This window comes from Eptesicus fuscus, chromosome 15 (genome assembly GCF_027574615.1).
Source record: "Eptesicus fuscus isolate TK198812 chromosome 15, DD_ASM_mEF_20220401, whole genome shotgun sequence".
Lineage (NCBI taxonomy): Eukaryota > Metazoa > Chordata > Mammalia > Chiroptera > Vespertilionidae > Eptesicus > Eptesicus fuscus.
The window spans coordinates 35,071,568-35,090,330 of NC_072487.1; the positions used below are offsets into that span (position 1 = coordinate 35,071,568).

Here is an 18,763-nt window from a genome sequence, read left to right on the forward strand (position 1 = left end):
CAAAATTAGCCATCTATATACATAAAAGGCTAATATGCTAAGTGTCCCTCTGACCATCTGACTGGTCACTATGACATGCACTGACCACCAGGAGGCAGATGCTCAATGCAGAAGCTGCCATGACACGTACTGGCCACTTACAAAGAAACGGCACCGCGGACCTGGTGCCAACAAAGCAACATTCGGCTTCCCCCAACTGGGACACAGGCCCCACCACCAACCTGGAGCAATAGCCCACCAAATTGCAACCAATGTTGCTGAGACCCCAGGGTGCAAAATGCAGCCCACAGCCTAGCCCAGCCCGGAAACAGTCGCTGTGGGCACTGGGTAATGATGTCACATAGCAATGCCCATCTTCCTCTCCCTAGACACGACTAGCCTCCTTGCAGTTTCTGCAGCCGAGGAACATGACTTGCTTTATAGCCAGGTGCAAACATTTTACACTTTAACCAAATGTCTGTGAAGCATTTTCCCATGCCTCATCTCATTTGATCCTCACAGAAGTCTTGGAATAGGTAGATAGGAGACGGAGACTCAGTAGAACCCTATTTTCTTTTCATTAGCCAAAAAATGGAGATTTAGAAAGTTTAGAAACTTGACCCGACTGAAAAGAATTAAGAAATGGTGGACCTTGAAAATGACTTCAGGTTTTCTTACTGCGCAGAATATAGTCAAACAGTGCTGCAGTTAAATATTTTACCCTTTGTTCTCCCTGCATGTCTACAATAATAGTCTGCTTTGTGTTGATATTTACTGCTGTGTTGCTGACAATGACCTGAAAGAGAAGTTGGGGTGCTTCACTGGGCTGGAAAAAGTTTAGCTACATCAGAAAGCAGATCTAATTAAGCAAGTTTATTCTATATATATATAAAAGGCTAAGTTGACTCACGCATGCACGATACATATAAAGCTCTTGCTGGCACCAGTCGCACGCGTGTGTTTCGATCTGAATGTTTGAAATTTGTCCATAATGAAAAGTTAGGGGAGACAAAGATAAGACCGGGCAGGAAGTATCCTTTTGTTTGATTTCATTTTCCACCAGCCTTATAACTGTACACACAGTTCAATAACTGGGTCCATCTCAGGGACCTGCAAAAAACACAGCAGGGGCAGTGGCTCTCTAGTTACACATGGCCTGGCCCCCATTGGCCACAGCCACCCACCTGCCCTGCGCTGGGGACATCCACAGCCCAGGACTGAGGCAGCTCCCCCTATCGGTCTGGAGCTTCTAGACACTCACCTTCAAACCACTCAATCTGGGGCCCCCACCCAGGGACCTGGAATGTGGCAGTTGAGGAAATGGTCTTTTGTATGACACGGCATGCTTCAGAAAGTCAGGTATAAGCCTCAGAGACTTTCTAGCCCAACCCTTCATTTTAGATGAGGAATCTGAAGCTGGGGTCAGTGAAGGGAAATGCCAAGGTTACCCACGTTGGTGGGGACAGTGTCCATACCAGAACAAACAGCCGTCTCCCCATCCCTCTTCCCCCTCCCCCAACAGTGTTCTTTTCCTTTTACCATCTGGCCTCATGCTTCCCAACCCACTAAGTCACAGGCCTCTCATTAATTGTGGTCTCAAGATAGGTATTCCCTAGCTCATTAAACTGTGAACAGTGATTATCCAGGCTGAAGAATACAGCCAAAGAGCTCATACAGCCCTAACAAAATGCATTATGGAAACGTTAAGCCCAAATAAACACAGAAAAATGAAATAAGATGTACCACGGAAAACTGTGTGGAGCAAAGTAGGATATAGTGCAAATCTCTACCAAGGGCATCCTGTCATCTGTCAAATGGGCCATTTAAACCCAAATTTGTGAAGCTAGACTGACCTAAAGGTGGGGGAAGGAGGAGCTAACATTAGGTAGTGATTGGTAACTCTAGATAGGTTGGTTTGATATTGGAACCCCTTGATACGTATTTCTCCTTAGTTTTGTGCTGTTGCATCTAGATTTCAGCCTGAATTATTCTGTTTTATGTTCTCGGTTCCATTAAAATGCTGTTCCATTGCAAGTGTCATGTTGAAACACGCCTAATTTGGACTGTGAGACAGCACGGTGAAGGTGCTTCTGCGTGCCCCACTCAGCCATGCAAACGCTTTTTCTTCCTTATTTGTTCCTAAATAAACACCTCCCAAGGGAAGGCAAAGGGGCCCCAGAGCCTCCCCCCCCGCCCGCCCCCGTCTCTGCTTGGGCAACAGCCTTCGGCTCATTTCCTTCTCCATCAAAACCCCAGGGTGATTTATACGATGTCTTTTCAGGTTCACCGATACCAATGAGAAAGAGAGCAGGGTGCATATTTAACACAGTCAGGGGAAGAAATGGCCAGGGAACGGATCACACCACGCACGTTTACATTGTTAATTTACCTTGGCAGGGCCCAGCGGGGCTGTACTCGGCGTTCTTTCCAGGGGTATAGGAGGGAGGCCCTGCAGGAAACAGAAGCCAGAGAGGGAATACATTGGAACAGCGGGCACAAATGGAAGTGCCTGGAAGGCACATAAAACCCAGGAGCGCACAGGGGGCTTGTTGATCGTGCGGCTAATTAAAATGTTCCCGTCTCTCCTCCTTACTTGCTCTTAAAAGGCAACCTTTCAGGGAAGGTTGCTTAGAAGAGAACGTAACAGAATTGTGGGTGGAGAAACCATATAATCATTGAGGACAATGGTAATATTCCTGTTCAGTATCATGACGCCAGTTTGTTGCACACGAACGCTGTGCTTGTCGAGACCCCTGAAAAGTTATTAAAATGCGGCAGAACACTTTGCTTTCCCCCTTCATATTAATTTATAAGCTACATAATAAAAGGGTATTATTGGACAATTAAGTAACCCATGAAATAATCTCCATATTATGTCATTGCTTATAGCAGAATTTGAGACTAATTGGGAGCAGATGTTCAGGTCTGACTCCAGTTTTCTCTAGACAGCTCTTCCTGAATCACCCCCTAATTTCTCTATTTGCAGCCTCTAATTTCCACACTCTGTGTTTTTGTACTTTCACAGCATTTGTTCCTATCCATGAGAAGGTTCTGAGCCAAGACTTCAAACCCCATGGAACAAGGAATCAGAATTTCTAAAGAGAGTCTGGGTTCTGCCTTCATTCTTTATGAGACCTTTATTTTCTAGGGTCTCAAATTCATGACTGTAGAAAAGGCCCAGCTTTTTTCTTGCTTCTCAGTGTATCTGTGGGCAGGCCTGCTGTCGTAGGAGTAGGGCTGAGGCCCCAGTACATCCTAAGGCACCGCGAGCCCTCCCTCACCTGCCTGTGTATTGCAGGTTGAGTGCCTCTCTCCACTGCATATGGTCATGTAATCAAAATTAGCACCAGCCATAGCTAAATGGTCAGCCGTTGCCAGGCATTTTGAAAGCACCCACTCTAAAAGCTTTCAGCTGCTTTCTCGTAGGCATTATTATCTTTGTTTTAGAGATGAGATGCCTTAGACTCCAAGATGCTTCATTACCTACTCAAGGTTCCATAAGCAGCCACTGGCAGAGCCATGTTTTACAAACATCTGTTGGTCCTGAGTCCCAGGCCCTGCCACTGATCACCCTGCCACACGGACACCGCTCACAGCAGGAGGGTGCCCTCTGCTTCCTCTCGGCTTTTATGGCACCCTGTGCACAGACTGATGGCTATTGCTGTTTTCCTGCCTTGTCCTCAACTGTCCATAAGGGCCAAGGCTATATAGTGCTGCTCAGCACAAGAGCGTCAAGAAGCGAGGAAGGAGAAAGAGATAGGAGGTGGAAGTTGCCAGTGCCTTTTAGGAAGGCAGTAAGCACTTGCTTCTTTCTTTCCTTGGAGAATTTTGTTCCCCTTATCCGCGGTGCTGCCAAAGCAAGAGAATCTAAAAGGGGACATCTAGAGAACTGTTTTTTAGTCATTTTTCTCCCAGTTTCTCCTCCCTTCTCTGCCGCCCCTCCTCTCTGACTTTCCTGTGATTTGGACTTACCTTCACAAGCCCAGATGGAAGTCTTGGAGGGGTGTTCAGCCGTGTGGTCAGAGGCCTCCATCAGAGGATATGGTTCTTTAAATCCCTGCTTTTGCCACTCCCCAGGGCTAGTCAGATCACACGCATATTCGCCTCCTTACCTTTGCTCTGCGCCCAGTGTTTCTCTGGTCAGTAATGAGGATTATTAGTTAAATGCTGAGCTCAATAACCGAAAATTGACCTCTCTGCTAGTTTTTGGCGCTTCTGGTGAGATTTACAGCCCTTGTTGCTGGTGGAGTCGAGTCATTTGTTTGACAAAAAGTTACTGAGTGTCCGCTATATGTTCATAGTTTCTGCATTCACAGTGCTCTAATGGGAGCTCGGAACCTGTAAATAGGCCAGTAAGGTGTTTCGTAGTAACTTGTGTGATGAGGACATCCAATGCCAGGAAGCAGTTGATCAAGACTCGTGGAACCAGGGAGTTTTCTGGAATGAGTGCTAGCGACACTGAAAGCCAAGTCACTGTAACAGCCTCCTCTCTGTGCTCCCTGCATCTCCTTTTCGCCCGCCTGCAGGGGGTCCTCACACAGCAGACCCACCAGCGGCTCTCAGCTCCCCTAGGGAAGAGGCCATGGTCCTTGCCGTGGCCTGTGGCACCTGTGTGCTCTGGCCAGCCCGACCCTTCTGGCTTCATCCTTTTCAGCTCTCCTCCTTGCTGACCCTGCTCCAGCCACTGGCCTCCTTGCTGTGCCTTGGACTCTCCAGGGCTCCACACTTTTGCAGTTGTCCTTCCCTCGGCCTGAAATGCCCCAGGTCTCCACAGGCCTCTGCTCAAATGCCACCTTCCCAAGGAGGCTTTTCATGACCACCCCACTTAAAATGTATTGCAACCCAGTCCTCACTCATTGCTGGGACTCTCTGCGCCCCCCTTTCATGCTTCATTTTTCTCAATAGCACTTACCACACTCTGATGTATAATTTATTCACTTGTTAGTTCACTGTTTCCTCCTCCTAGGATATAAGCTTCATGAGTGCCTGGGAAATTACACGGGTTCAATAGACATTTTAAATGTTGAATGAGTTCCTGATGGAGTGGTAGTCAACCAGGTGAAGGTGGTCTGGAGGTTGTTTCTGGTAGAGGGAAACGCAAAAGGCTAGTAGTTAAGAGGGTGCAGCACATTTGATAAAATGGGAAGCAGCTCTCTATGACTAGAGCTGGAATTTAAAGAGGGAAGTGAAGAGAGAAAGGATTGCAGGGCAGAGCTGGGCCTTTCATGGCCTTAAAACATCTGTCCTAAAAACTTGGGTATTATCTTCTATGTAGACCGTGGAAACCACTGAAAGTGGTGAAGGCGTGGAAGGATATGCTCAGGTTTGTATTTTAGAAAGACCCTTGGTTTCCTGATGGAGAATGCACTGGAGGGCTGGAGCGTGGACAGTTGAGACGAGGTGGAACTTTCCATAGTAATCAAGGCATGAAGTGATGAAACCATTGAACTGAAGGTATTGGCAAAAGAGATGCCATGAGGGGGTCGGTATAATCAATAGTCTGGATGTGGAAGGTGAAGAAATGTGAGGCATTAAGGATAATCCCCCAAGTGTTGGGGAACAAAGATGCTTCCATTCTATATGATAGGCAGGGAGAAAGGAGATGGAGGATGCGGCAGGAGGCAGGTGTAGAGTGACCATGCATGGATGTGCAGGGTGTGCGCCTTCAAGAATACCTGGCCACGGGGAGGGTCTGGAGCTTGGAATCCAGCCCTCCTACTCACCAACCTTGTAACTGGCCCAGTGCCACATCTGCCAGGAGAAAGAGGCACCTCTTTCTAATTCCCACAAAGGCGCCACATGAGCTAACCATATCCTGAGATGAATTGGATTTTGAACTCGTTGCATGTGGAGTGTTTGTGATATAACTAAGTAAAAAAATATCCATTAAAAAGTTAGGGGTACAGGTCTGGAGTCCTAGAGAGAGATCTGGGCTGGAGGTACAGATGTTAGAGACATTTCCTTGGTGAAGCCATGAGTGGAGAACATCCTTTGGGAGAATAAATCATGAGAAGAGAACAGGTGTCAGTGTTCAACTGACAAATGCACAGTGTGGATCCGACCTTTAGTTGTTATTTTATGGGTACTTGTTAGAAACAAAGCACCTTAGTCAACACTACTGTTTGAGCTATGTCATTGAATACGTGTGATGATTTATGATTCTATCATATAACACCAGGGTTAAGGAAGGGCATGTCTGTGTCCCATCAAAATATTATTAAGATAAATGGATCAATTAAAGTTTCTGAAATCTCACACAGGGCCTTCTGAGTGTACCTGGAGCCTCTTTTTAAAGCTCATGGAGAGTGCTGCCTGTTTCCAAATGGCCAGATATGTAATGCGTGGTTTTCCTCCTTCCTCTTGCAGTATTCCCTCTGCAATGAACCGCTGATAGAGCTGTCCAACCCCGGAGCCAGTGGATCCTTGTTTTTTGTGACCAGTGATGATGAATTTATTATCAAAACAGTTCAGCATAAAGAGGCAGAGTTCCTTCAGAAGCTGCTTCCAGGCTATTACATGGTAAGTAGCTGCACATAATTAAAGCTTCTGCTTGAGATTTAATTGCTCTCTTCAAAAGTGTATTTCTGTGTGTGTTTTCAGTGACTCTTTGGCATGTTTCTTTCTCTCTGGTGAACTTTATTTTGTGTTTAGACTATACTATGACATTTGTTGACTAGATTTTGAAAAGCAAAATAGAACTGAGTAGTAGAGCATAGCTGTCGACTCGCCCTGCCCTGGGTTCAAATCCCAGCTCAGCCATTAACTGACTGTATGACCATGAGGAAGCAAGGTAACCTCTGAGCCTTAATCCTTTCAATCTTTAAAAGCTGGGAAATACCTATTTCATGTGGTAGGTGTGATAAAGAAAATATACAGGATGTAAGATAAAGGAAGCAATGCATTCATTACAAAGCTCCTTGCTCCCAGTACATACTAATAACATGAGTGGTTAATATTCATTGAGTGCTAAGCTGTGTTAAGAACAGCTACAAGTGCTTTTCTTGTACTAACACATTTAATCCTCACAGCAATCTTGGACACTTCAGTCATTGCCATTCTGTAGATGAGTAACTGAGACAAAGATAAATGGAATAAGTTGCCAGGGGTTATTCAGGGAGTGAGCTGTAGAGGTGGGACTTGAAAACCGGTGGTAGGGTTCCAGAAGGCTGTGTCTTTAACCCCTGCACTATGTCCCAGCATGTATTCCAGAATAACCACTATAATTCAGAATTTCATAGGTTAAGTATAATGACGTGAAAATCACCTTTCATGTAATGTTTTAGAGACAAACAACCAGTAACCTAGTCCAGGTGATTTTACTAGACATTTAGCCTAAATTTTTCAAAAATAAACACTTTTCCTAAGTAACCTTTTCATCTTCATCCCCCTCATGTATTGATACCTTCATGACAGTTATTAATGATCTGTGGTTGGAATGGCTACAGGAAGCAGTTTAGATTTCAAGCCCCCAGGCCTGCTGCTCACTTGCTAAGAGAGATGATAACTGCCGTCTTTGTTTCAAAACAGAATTGATGAGATGCCACACAGCTCATTTATGTGTAAAAGATTATTTAATTCTGAAGTCTGCTAGAGACTACATTAAATGCTGTAAATCTGCCACACATGTAAATAGAGTGATCAAACATCTAAATACAAATCTTAAATGACAGAGTGCACAGATTTTAAAAGGTCTTGATCCTGAAAGAACAGCTTTTATTTTTGAGCAAATTCTCTTCTTTCTGTTAGAGAATATAAAAAATACAGAAAAGGAAAAAAGAATGTAACCATCCATAATTCCTTTCCCAGAGATACGTATTACTAATATTTGGTATAAGTTGGTATATGTCGTTTTGGCTATATTGTACTCATACACACATTTTAAAGTAATATAAAATTGGAATCAAACTAACATCACACTCTTGGCTAACCTCTAAGTGAGCAAATCTTAAACGTCTATAGTTCTAAGCTTCTATAGTTCTAGATAGACTTGTCTCTTACATGGGTATTAAATTGAAATTAATGAACATTCAGTAAATTTAAAATTTAGCTGAACAAGTGGTTTTATCCAAGTCATATAAGCTAGTGTAACAAACAATATAATTCATCCCACTAACAAGAAAAGCATGGGAACATCATGAAGTTTTCCAAACAGACATTGAAGAGAAACTAAGGCACTCGAAATTCAACATCTTTTCTTAATTAAAATCCTATAAATGGGCAGGGAAATCTTTTCATGTAATAACTAAGTGAACACTCATATACTATACCTTTATCAGTCTCTAAGGATTCACATATCTCACTGAGGAGAACCAGTGCCCTTTCACTGGATATGACAGAAAAGGAAAAGGATGCCCTTCATCAGTGGTCCTTTCTGATATATTTGCTGGAATTCTTAGCAATAAATGTTTGGTACAGAAATATAAGAAAAGTGTAAACTCTGTTCTTTACAAATTGTAAAACTGAAAATCAGCAAAATTTCAAGAAAATAAACTGGTAGTTTCTGGGTAGTAAGAATACACCAGATATAAGACAAATTTACAAAATCCATGTATTCTATTATGTACATCACATAGGCTTGGAGAATATAAGGGGGAAAAGATTACATTCATAATGAGGATAATATAAGGAACATTATTAGAAAAATAAAGATAAGTAAATGAAGACATACTATAATTCTGATTGGGAAAGCAAGTTAAAGTTATTATAACATATGACCAATAATTCCTGCAAAATTTTATAATAAGGATTCTAAAATACTTAAGATTATGAAAAGAAATGTAAAAGACTAATATGATGGAAAGTTAAAAATTTTTATTTAAGGACATAAAAGTGATGTGGAATATAAAGACATATGCATCATTTCTGAACTCAGTATTATAAAGATTTCAATTACCCCCAAATAAACATATAATCCAGTGTAATTTCAATATAATTATTTCCTAGAACTTGACAAAGCTGATTCATTTGCAAGTGAAAACAAGTATTATTTTAAGAGCACCTAAAAAATTAAACAGTGGAAGGGAAGAGTTGTAAGAATGGACAAAACATTTTGGAGAAAAGAATGGTGGGCCTGCCCTAAATATATCAAAAATCTATAAAGCCATACTAAAATTATAGATGTGATAGACAAGTAGATCAGTGGATTCAAATAAAGTGTCCAGAAATGTGTTTTGATAATTTACCATATGATATAGGAGGGACTTAAACTCAATTGGGAAAGGATAGACTCTTCAATAAATGGCTAAGCATTGAAGAAAAAAATTAAATTCCTGTTTTAGATCTTTCACACACATACAAATTTCATATGGTGTAAAAACATAATGTAATGACCAAAACTATTAAAGATCTGGAAGAGAAGGCATTTATAACCTTGGGATAAAAAACCCTTCATTAAATAAGAAGCCAAAAAAGCCCAAGAAATGAGTTCAGAAATGTTACTACATTAAAAAAACAAAACATCTGTATAATGAAAAAAATAGCACAAATTAAGATAAGCACATAGAATATTTCTGGAATGATACAACGAAAGTGGGAATATTAGTTTCCTCAAAAGTTGGGAATTAGGGGAAGGTTCAGGCACAGTAGAGACTTTTCATTATATGTATGCCTTTCCTTTCTCAACCTACTTTTCAAGTAGAACAAAAACAGGCATGTATTCTTTGTTTTTATATTTTAAAAAGACTGGGACAAAATATTTACTCCCTAGAGAATAGGAAAATGATGAATATCTAGACTATATTAAGGACTCCAACAAGGACAAAAACCTATAGATAAATGAGCAAGGGGATGGATGTTAGCAGAAAATTATCTTTGAGATACCTAAAAATAAATCAGAAATATTACATTTCTCTAGTCAGTGGTGTTCAAATTATTTTTTAAAGTTTTCATTTTTCACCAATCATGTTTACAAAGATTTTAAAGTTTGATACTCAGCACTGATAAGAGTGATGAAAAATGTGTAATCTTACAAAGTGTGCCTGTGAATCAGACGGCCATTTCGGAAGACAGTTTTTCCGGAGCTATTAAAATTTAAAATGTTCATCCCTTATTCCCAAGCAATTAATTTTGTCTTTGGCTACCGTAGAGAATAGGCACACACGGCACTAATCAATTCTTTGCCCATTTTTCACTTGGAGCTAACTTGGGACTTTGTCCATTTTTAATTCAGCTACTTTTAGTGTCTTGAGTTTAGAATGATAAAGTTGCTATTGAAATAAGCCAATTGAAGGAACTAGATGGGACAGCAAACTTTTAGCAATGGCCATTAGTGAAGATAACCATGTTCTATTTTTTAAAATAGGTGGAAACATATCTTTAGTGGAGCTTATTTGGTAAAAATAGGATATTTTAATCATTTTTTTTCTTTTTCTTTATTTAGAATTTAAACCAGAATCCAAGGACTCTCTTGCCAAAATTTTATGGACTGTATTGCATGCAATCAGGGGGCATTAACATCAGAATCGTGGTGATGAACAATGTCTTGCCGCGCTCCATGAGAATGCACTTTACATACGACTTGAAAGGCTCGACCTACAAGCGAAGAGCATCCCGAAAAGAGAGAGAAAAGTCCAACCCCACCTTTAAGGACTTAGATTTCCTACAAGACATGCACGAAGGGTTGTATTTTGATACAGAAACATACAATGCGCTCATGAAAACTCTTCAGAGAGACTGTCGGGTAAGGAAACGCTTTGGATTTCCTTTGAAAAGTTACCTGTGGTGATGTAAGAAATTGTGAGAAATGTGCCAAGCGGATATGTGGAATCCCATTGGTCCCAATCCTGGTGCTGACTCAAGCTTCCCTGGCGTCAGAGGAATGTGTGGATGATGAGGAAATTGTCTAGAGCGTCTGTTGATGTTACTAATAAGCTAAGTCAGCTTTTTATATATATATATAAATATATATATATATATATATATATATATATATATATAAAATGAAAAAAAAGATTTGTTTTTCTTTTCATCCTCCACTGTGGGGACGGTAGCTAAACCAGAGGCTGAAGAAATTTAGGTTTAAAGCCGTGATTAAGCCATGTAGAAATCTTGGAAGAAGTAAGATTCCAACAGGCAAGAGAAGCTTAGAGAAAAGGTGTGTGGTGGGATTGATAAGTGGGTTCCTGGAAATCCAGTGTGGATGCGGGCCATGTGGTGAGCCCATTTGCTGAATGTGTTTTATGTGATCTGAATAAGAGGCGATCAGGAATGAGGCTTAACAGAGTAAACACCATTTTACCCAAACTTAGCCAGGGTGATTGTCAAAAGGAAGGAGGAATTCATAGTCTGAAGTCCCCAGCCTTCAATACCTAAAGAAAAGAAGTGTAAGGCCAAAACCCAGGGAAGATTTTGTTTGACATGGTGAATTTAGGGAAAGTAAGCACAAGTCCTTTTGAAGACAAAGGATGAAAATGCAATTCTGAGGGGTTCTGAAGGAGGATGATCATTTCATGAACACATTCTTGGGAATATCATCTCCTGGCTCACATGAACTTAGGAGAGTCACCATAGTGAAGATGGCCAGAAGGCATGTTGGTTTGGGTCTGACCAGGGCTTTCGGGAAGAGCAGGTGGGAAGAGCAGGGCCTGGTCGCTAGGGAAAAGGATGCCTTCCAGGCGGTGGCTCTCTGGGCCCTCTGTGGGCCTGGGCCGATGACCCGCAGTGTTGCCAGGGAGGGAGGACCCCTCTCTGCCAGACTCGAGCTCACCTGAAGCTCAGGAAGGCATTCTAACCTCCCCATGTAGTATGGAAGGTGGGGAAGTCTCACTGAGAAAGCAGTCCTACCATGTCTGACTTTTTTCTGTCTGCACGTTCAACATGTCTGATAACGCACGAAGGTATGTCTATGGAATTGTTTGTTTCACTGACAGAGATCTTATTCCCTAGCTTCTGTTTTTTAACTACCATCTAGTGAATGCTCAGAATGCGTCGGGCTAGTCTAAGATGTTTTTAATGCACCATTTTATTTCATTCTCTCAGTAACCATTGGAAATCAGTACTATTCATACTCCCACTTAACCCATGAACAGTGAGGTTCTCAAAGAAGTTAAGAAACCTGCCCAGCAACTTAGCAAGTCAGTGGCAGAGCCCACAGCTATTTGGGTACAAAGCATGTGCTGTTAACAATTGATATGTAAAAGATTCACTGTAAAGATTTTTTTAAAATTATCCTTTCAGAAGTAAGGGGGGAAAACAGTGGGAACCAAGGGGGAAAAATGTCCAGCTGAGCTATTCAGATATCTGGATGAATATGAATGATTTAAGTTTTTCCTTAAAAAAGAAAAAAAAACATACATTTTAATAGAAACCTTTTCCTGTGCTTTTTCTGCCCTTACAGGATGTGGGTGAAAAGTGACTCTCAATTCCCCAGAGTTTAGTATGAGCCTCTCCAGTTTTAGATTTGCTTTCTATTAGTGCCTGTGTGTGAGCGCTCGCGCAAGCAAGCTTCTTGCCTGTTTAATATGGAAACCTTTTCCTGCTGTCTTAAAACCACAGGCTTCTATGCCAGAAAAAGGAAAGGTCAAATGTAAAAGAGCCATGGCACAGGATTTGTCTGTTTATTTACCGTTCCTGAGGCCAAGACTGATAGAACAGGATCAACATGACTTTTCATCAGGAGTGAGACCCTGGAGATTGGCCGTTTTTTGTGTGGAATATTTGTTGCTCTAAGGAACATAAAGGCCAGTGTAGTGGTATCATAAGGCTCACTCTTCTCACTCATTGCACTTGATCTTGTAGAAGAACCATGGACCTTCCTTAAATGGCACACAATGTTTATCTTTAGAATGGCTTTTCTGGGGTGTATAGGAGCGTGTGTGTGTGTGTGGTGGGGGGTGGTGTGTGTGTGTGTGTGGTGGGGGGTGGGTAGGAACCCGAGTCCCTTCCATGATCTGCCTTGACTATGACCAAGGCCTCTGTGATCTCAAGTCAGCAGTTGGTTCTCTGAGCAGAACTGCCTCAAGAAAGGCACGTATCTGGAATGGTAGGTCTTAGTATGTAATAGTCATGGACCTCTTTGCAAAACTGATTAAAGGTGTGAACTGTCTCCCCAGAAAAATGCCCATCCACACAACAGTTCAGAAAATCCTTGGAGCTCAGTGTTTCCCTACATACATACATACATACATACAGAGAGGGGGGAGGATATATACATACATACAGAGAGAGGGGGGAGAAAAAGAGGGAGGGAGGAAGGGAGAGAGAGAGAGAGAGAGAGAGAGAGAGAGAGAGAGAGAGAGAGAGAGAGAGAGAGAGACCGACCGAGACCCATCCCAGAGCCAGATAGCAGTCATCCCTCTCTCTTCACGTCATCCTCTGAAGGGCCCAACTCCTGGTATGGGATCTGTGGTTGGCATTGCCTAGAGTATCTCTTGTCCTCACATCTCTCTCGCTTTGCAGAACTGAGCTTTAGTGCTGGCCGAGGTGCTGTGGAGATCAGGGAGGCTGGAAGGTCTCCCCAGGGCCCATGCCAGCACCCAATAGTGGGGAATCAATGCCGTAAATATTCCTCTAAGTGAGGTGGTCCTGCTGAGCCTCTAGAAACAAATCAATCAAGGAACTGTATTATGGTGTCAGCAGCCCAGCAGAGAAAGGAGCCCTAGACCATATTAGGACACATCCTTTCACTCACGTCTCAGACCTAACAGGTGCCACCGTGAGGTGAATGCCTCTATTTTTTATAAACTGACATACAGTATATTAAGTACAATTATTATACTCTAAGGTATTATGAGGATCAGAGTAGGTGAGGTCATAACTTGGTTTTGGAGGATGAGAAGCGTTCTCCAGGTAGGCAAAGCCGAAGAAGTTTATTTCTAGGAAGATAAAACAATGTAAGTGAGGCATGAAATAGCACGATGCATTCTATGAATTGGGGTCGTCTGGTGCTGCAGTGGTTAACAGTGAGGGAGAGCATGTGAGGTAGGAGAGAAAGGCAGTCAGGAGCCAGATAATGTCAAAAGCCCCTTTCCGGTGGTGCCAGGGTCCTCTTAAGCTTAGAAGTGGCAAATCCACACATCCCAGACCTTTGGACCCCAGCTTTTCTGTTCTTCCCAGACAGATACGATGAGCCTCCTAACCCTTTGACAAATGCCATCTTCCCCCACCCACCCTTGGTCCCTTTCCCTGGCTTCCCCAGTTCAGCCTTCGGCCCTTGTCCATCTATGACCAACTCCTCCACGTAGTATACTGGCCACTCGGAACTCTTTTAGAAAACTGAACTCACTTTACACACCCGTAAGTGAACTTAGCCCAGGGTGAGAGTCACGACAGCAGAGAGTACTGCCAGGACATCACAGGTCACTTGCTATAAAAAACAGGAAGTAGGATTTATTCAAGTCATTCCCTATGGCCGCCATGTAACGAAGTAGCTGAGAGGTACATCCTGTTTGAAAACTGCTCTTCCTATGTAGCCTGTCATCTTCCCCCAAGCCTGCTTTTCTTCCTCTCTTCCCTGGCCCAGGGAGCATGGTCATCATGCAGCCAGCTGCCCAGATCAGTACCTTGAAGTTACCTCTTCCTTCCTTCTTCCTTTTTCCTTCCTCCCTCCTTCCTTCCTTCCTTGCTTCCTCCCTCCCTCCCTACCTACCTACCTTCTTTCCTTCCTTCCGTCTCTTTTATTCTTTCTCCAGACTCAGCAAATCACCATGTCCTATCCAGTCTGCCTCCTAAATAACTCTTGGATCTTCCCCTTCTCTTTACATGTACAGCCTTTATTAAGACCCTGATAATTCATCTCCTGAGTTTTGCAGTAGCCTCTTGACTAGTTTTCAGTATCATTGCCTCCCAACATGTCCCCAGTGCTGCTGCCAAAAAGATCCTCTGATCAGATCACCAGCTCCTTAAGGTCCTCTGGCTGAGATTCCCCACTGCCTTTGGGCCAAAGCCCATGCTTCCTAACTTGGAACATTAAGATGCACCCTGCCATCTCCAGATGCTCCTTTAGCTTCCTTTGTCAGCCTTCTCTTCCCACTCTGGGAGCACTTCCTATTCTCTAGCCATTCTGATCTGCTAGACACTTTCTGCACAAGTTTTGGTCTTCTCGTGGCATGCCTCATCTGCTGGACCATTTGCCAAAGCTCATTCCTTTACCTCTCTGCACTGTAGGACTTGTTATTGTAGACATGCAATGTATATTACAAGATTGTGATTTTTAAAAACTCTTATTTGGAAATGTATGTATTACTTTTAGAAAAACAACTAGAAACTATTTTCATAGTCATTTTAATTTTCTATAATTATTTCTTCTCTGATGTAACTTATTTATGAAAATCTCAAGAGTCTCATTTAATTGATTTGATAAATTGTTAGTTACATCCTGAAATATTTATTGACAATTCTGGGGAAATAACGTTGACAAAGAATATTAGCAAGAACTTGCATTTATAATCCAAATCTTTCTTATTCCTTCAAGTGGGAGTCTGTCAGGCATAGTCTTGATAATTAATGACCTAAATGACTTATTTTACATTTATTATCATTTTTGTTGAGCAGTAAAGTTATTAATTTTTAAATAGTGTTGAACCAGTTTTTTCACACAAATGTCTGTCACCATAAATATTAATAGGTTCTCAGTATTTAATGAAACCAATCTTAAAAATAATGAGACTTTCTGATGTGCAAACTGGGATCTTTCTAAGTATGGCAAGCTCTAATTTGTAATTCAGATTCTTCTCAGCTATGGGCATGTTTGTATGGGTTGCAATGTGGGTTATTTTCTATAATATTTAATTTAGCATTATGGCTAGGGCTTATCCCTCAGCTATAATTTTGTTTAGCATTAATTTTTTTTGCATTTAGTTTAGACACACACTTCTCTCTGTCTTTTTTTTTTTTTTAATATTGGTTGCTTTCTCAGTGATCGTTAAAGAGGAAAAAGTGCTTCAGACCTAAAAGACATCTCTCTTACTATGTCAGTGCTTACATTTAAGCTCTTGCCTTTATCAGTAAGAAATTGGATGTTTTTAGTCTTCAGCTAAACATGAGAAGGGGAGAGATGTATCATTGACTTTACATGTAGGGACAATGGGGAGGTATAGAGAACATCTGTAATATTCTCAACAATAAAGATAAATTTTAAAAAGGCATAGATACATTCACTGATTTTCAAATATGTTCTAGAAACACTATAATCCCATGATCTGTTTCTACTTGTTTTATGAATTTTGCTATCTATAATAGTAGTTATTTTGATGTCGTTGCAATAGGAACATAAGGCAATATTAAAGTTATGAGCAAATAAGTAAAACCAACTCATAGAAGCAAAGATAGTTTGAGCTGGAAAAAAATCATAAATCAGAATTTCTTGGGAAACTGTGGATCCATGCCTTTCCTGCTCTAGTCTGAGAGAAAATGATTTTGGACATAGGTGTCCAGGCCTAACCAAGCCAGATTTCCTTGTGAGAATAGAAATGAAGACATTGTCATGTATGCGAGGACTTTAAAATTTTTTCTACCTGTAAATTATCTTTTATAAAAAAATTATTTTTAAATAATTGTAGATTCACATGCAGTTGGAGGAAAAAATACAGAGAGCTCTCATATGTCCTTCACCTAGTTGCCCCATGGATAACATCTTGTATGACCTTCGGGCACTATCACAACCAGGAAATTGGCATTGGTACAATCCACTGAACTTTTTCAGATTTCACCGGCTTCACATGCACTCGTTTGTGTGTGTCTGTGTGTGTGTGTGATGGGGGGTATGTATGTATATAGTTTTAATTTTATACATATGTAGATTTATGTAACTACCATAGTCAACTGAGACAGTTCCTTCACCAAAATCTATCATGCTACCCTTTTATGTACAGCCACAGCTCTCTCCAATCCTTTCTATAACTACCATTCTATTTTCCATCTCATAATCTTGTCATTTCAAGAATGCCATGTAACTGGAATCATGTGTAACCTCTGAGATTGGCTTTTTTCACTCAGCACACTACCCTTGAGATCCACCAAGTTATTGTGTGTACCAATAGATTGCCCTTTTTTATTGCTGAGTGATGTTTCATGGTATGGGTATACCACAGTTCAATCGTTAACTCCCTGAAGAACATGTGGGTTTTCTCTAGTTTTTTTACTGTTACAAATAAAACTGCTGTGAACATTTGCATACAGGTTTTTGCATAAGCGTACGTGTTCATTTCTTTGGTATAAATGCTGAATGCAATTGCTGTGTCATATGGTAAGCACATGTTTGGGTTTGTAAGAAACTGTCATACTCTTTTCCAGAGTGGCTGTAGCATCTGACATTCCCACCAGCTATGTACGAATGATCTAGGTTCTTTCATCCTCACCAGCATTTGCTGCTGTTACTACAATTTTTATTTTAGCCATTCTAATAGGGCTATATTTAAGTCTCTTGTTTAAAAATTACTTGAGTATATACTCTAGCAAAGCCAAAGGTAAACCCAGTAAAAGAAGCAGTTTGGGGATATAGGAAGAGTGGTGACAATGGAACAGAAAAACTTACACTTAAGTCAAATGGCTGGTCATAAGTTTATGGGATTTAATGCAATTGCTAGGGATTCCTAAGGAGGAGAGGCCTAAGGTATTGGACTTCACCGTGTGTTTCTAATGATAAGAATTTTTATGAGACTTTAAAGGCTCATAGCACTTCATCTAACCCTATTTTATGGCCATTGATATTTCTACATTATATTGTAATTACTTGGGTGTATGTTTATTGTTTGCCTATTAAAATCTGTTCTCTGGGAGACTAGGAACTGTGGGACTTTATTTTCCTACCCTTCATATCATTTAATAGGATAGCAGTTTGTCTCGGGGTTAGTCTTTTGATGAAGCACGAGAGATAACAATAGCAAACATTTTTTTCATGTGAATCTTACCTAATTGACAAGCATAAGAGCAGACTTTGGTAATACCCTACTCACGGTTTGTTTTGAAGTAGAACCAGAGTAAATCATCGTATCAATGTTGTGAATTTGTGGATAATCAGTTGAAGTAAATTCATATTGCTCATTTGGCGAGTGTCTGTTAATGGCCAGTAAATTAGTCAATTGCAACTGTGTTGACCTCTTCATCTACTCAGTTATTTATTTAGGTGGTGACTGGTGTCCCCATTTAAGGCTGTCTGTACAACACAGCCGCTCATCAGTCCTGGCAAGGGGCTGATGTTTGTCCAGGCTTTTTGCCAGCTGCTGCAGTTCAGCTCTCACACGGGAGGTGATGGAAAGGGGCCTCGGCTGGCATTAACAGAAGGGACAAGATGATGAGGACCAGTGACTTTCAGAGTAGCTACAAAAATCAAAATACTCGTCTATGTGATGTCATCTTTCTACTCAGTAAGAGATACCTCAATTTGAGCCCAACTAGTAATTCTCAGTATTTCAAAATGAGCTGTTCCCGTTTTTGGTGGAGGGAGGGTTCCTTCTTAGATATAACTTATAGATACCAAGATAGCTTAGCATTTAAAATACATCATAAACTACATGTGCAAAATACAATATTTAATACACAATTTCATGTAAGAACACATTTCCAAGGCTCAGTTCATCCATAGGGCAATGAGTTAATGAAATCTTGCAACCTACTTCAGGGAAGGCAGGAGAGAGGAACAAGGTGCCAAGTAACTGAGGAACACAAAGTAAAGTTAGTGATCCAAACATTTAATTTTAAACGTTTAATGAAAAACATAATCAAGCACATTGACACTTGCCAACTGTTACCAACATGTGTGCACATGAAATCCTATCAACCTGAAAGCAAAACTTCTTTCTGAGGAATGTGATGGTTACAGTGCAGTTTATTGTTTTTAAATCTTGTT

The 18,763-nt window shown here is 41.2% G+C and overlaps 1 protein-coding gene across 2 annotated transcripts in view; it reads left to right on the forward strand.

Moving 5' to 3' along the window:
- Positions 1-18,763, forward strand: part of PIP5K1B (phosphatidylinositol-4-phosphate 5-kinase type 1 beta) — a 290,127-nt gene that overhangs the window by 166,188 nt on the left and 105,176 nt on the right. For both annotated transcript variants that reach the window (XM_054727759.1, XM_054727760.1), the window contains exons 6-7: positions 6,346-6,498; positions 10,358-10,657. In XM_054727759.1, the coding sequence (XP_054583734.1) occupies positions 6,346-6,498; positions 10,358-10,657 (453 nt within the window). The remainder of the gene's footprint in view (positions 1-6,345; positions 6,499-10,357; positions 10,658-18,763) is intronic.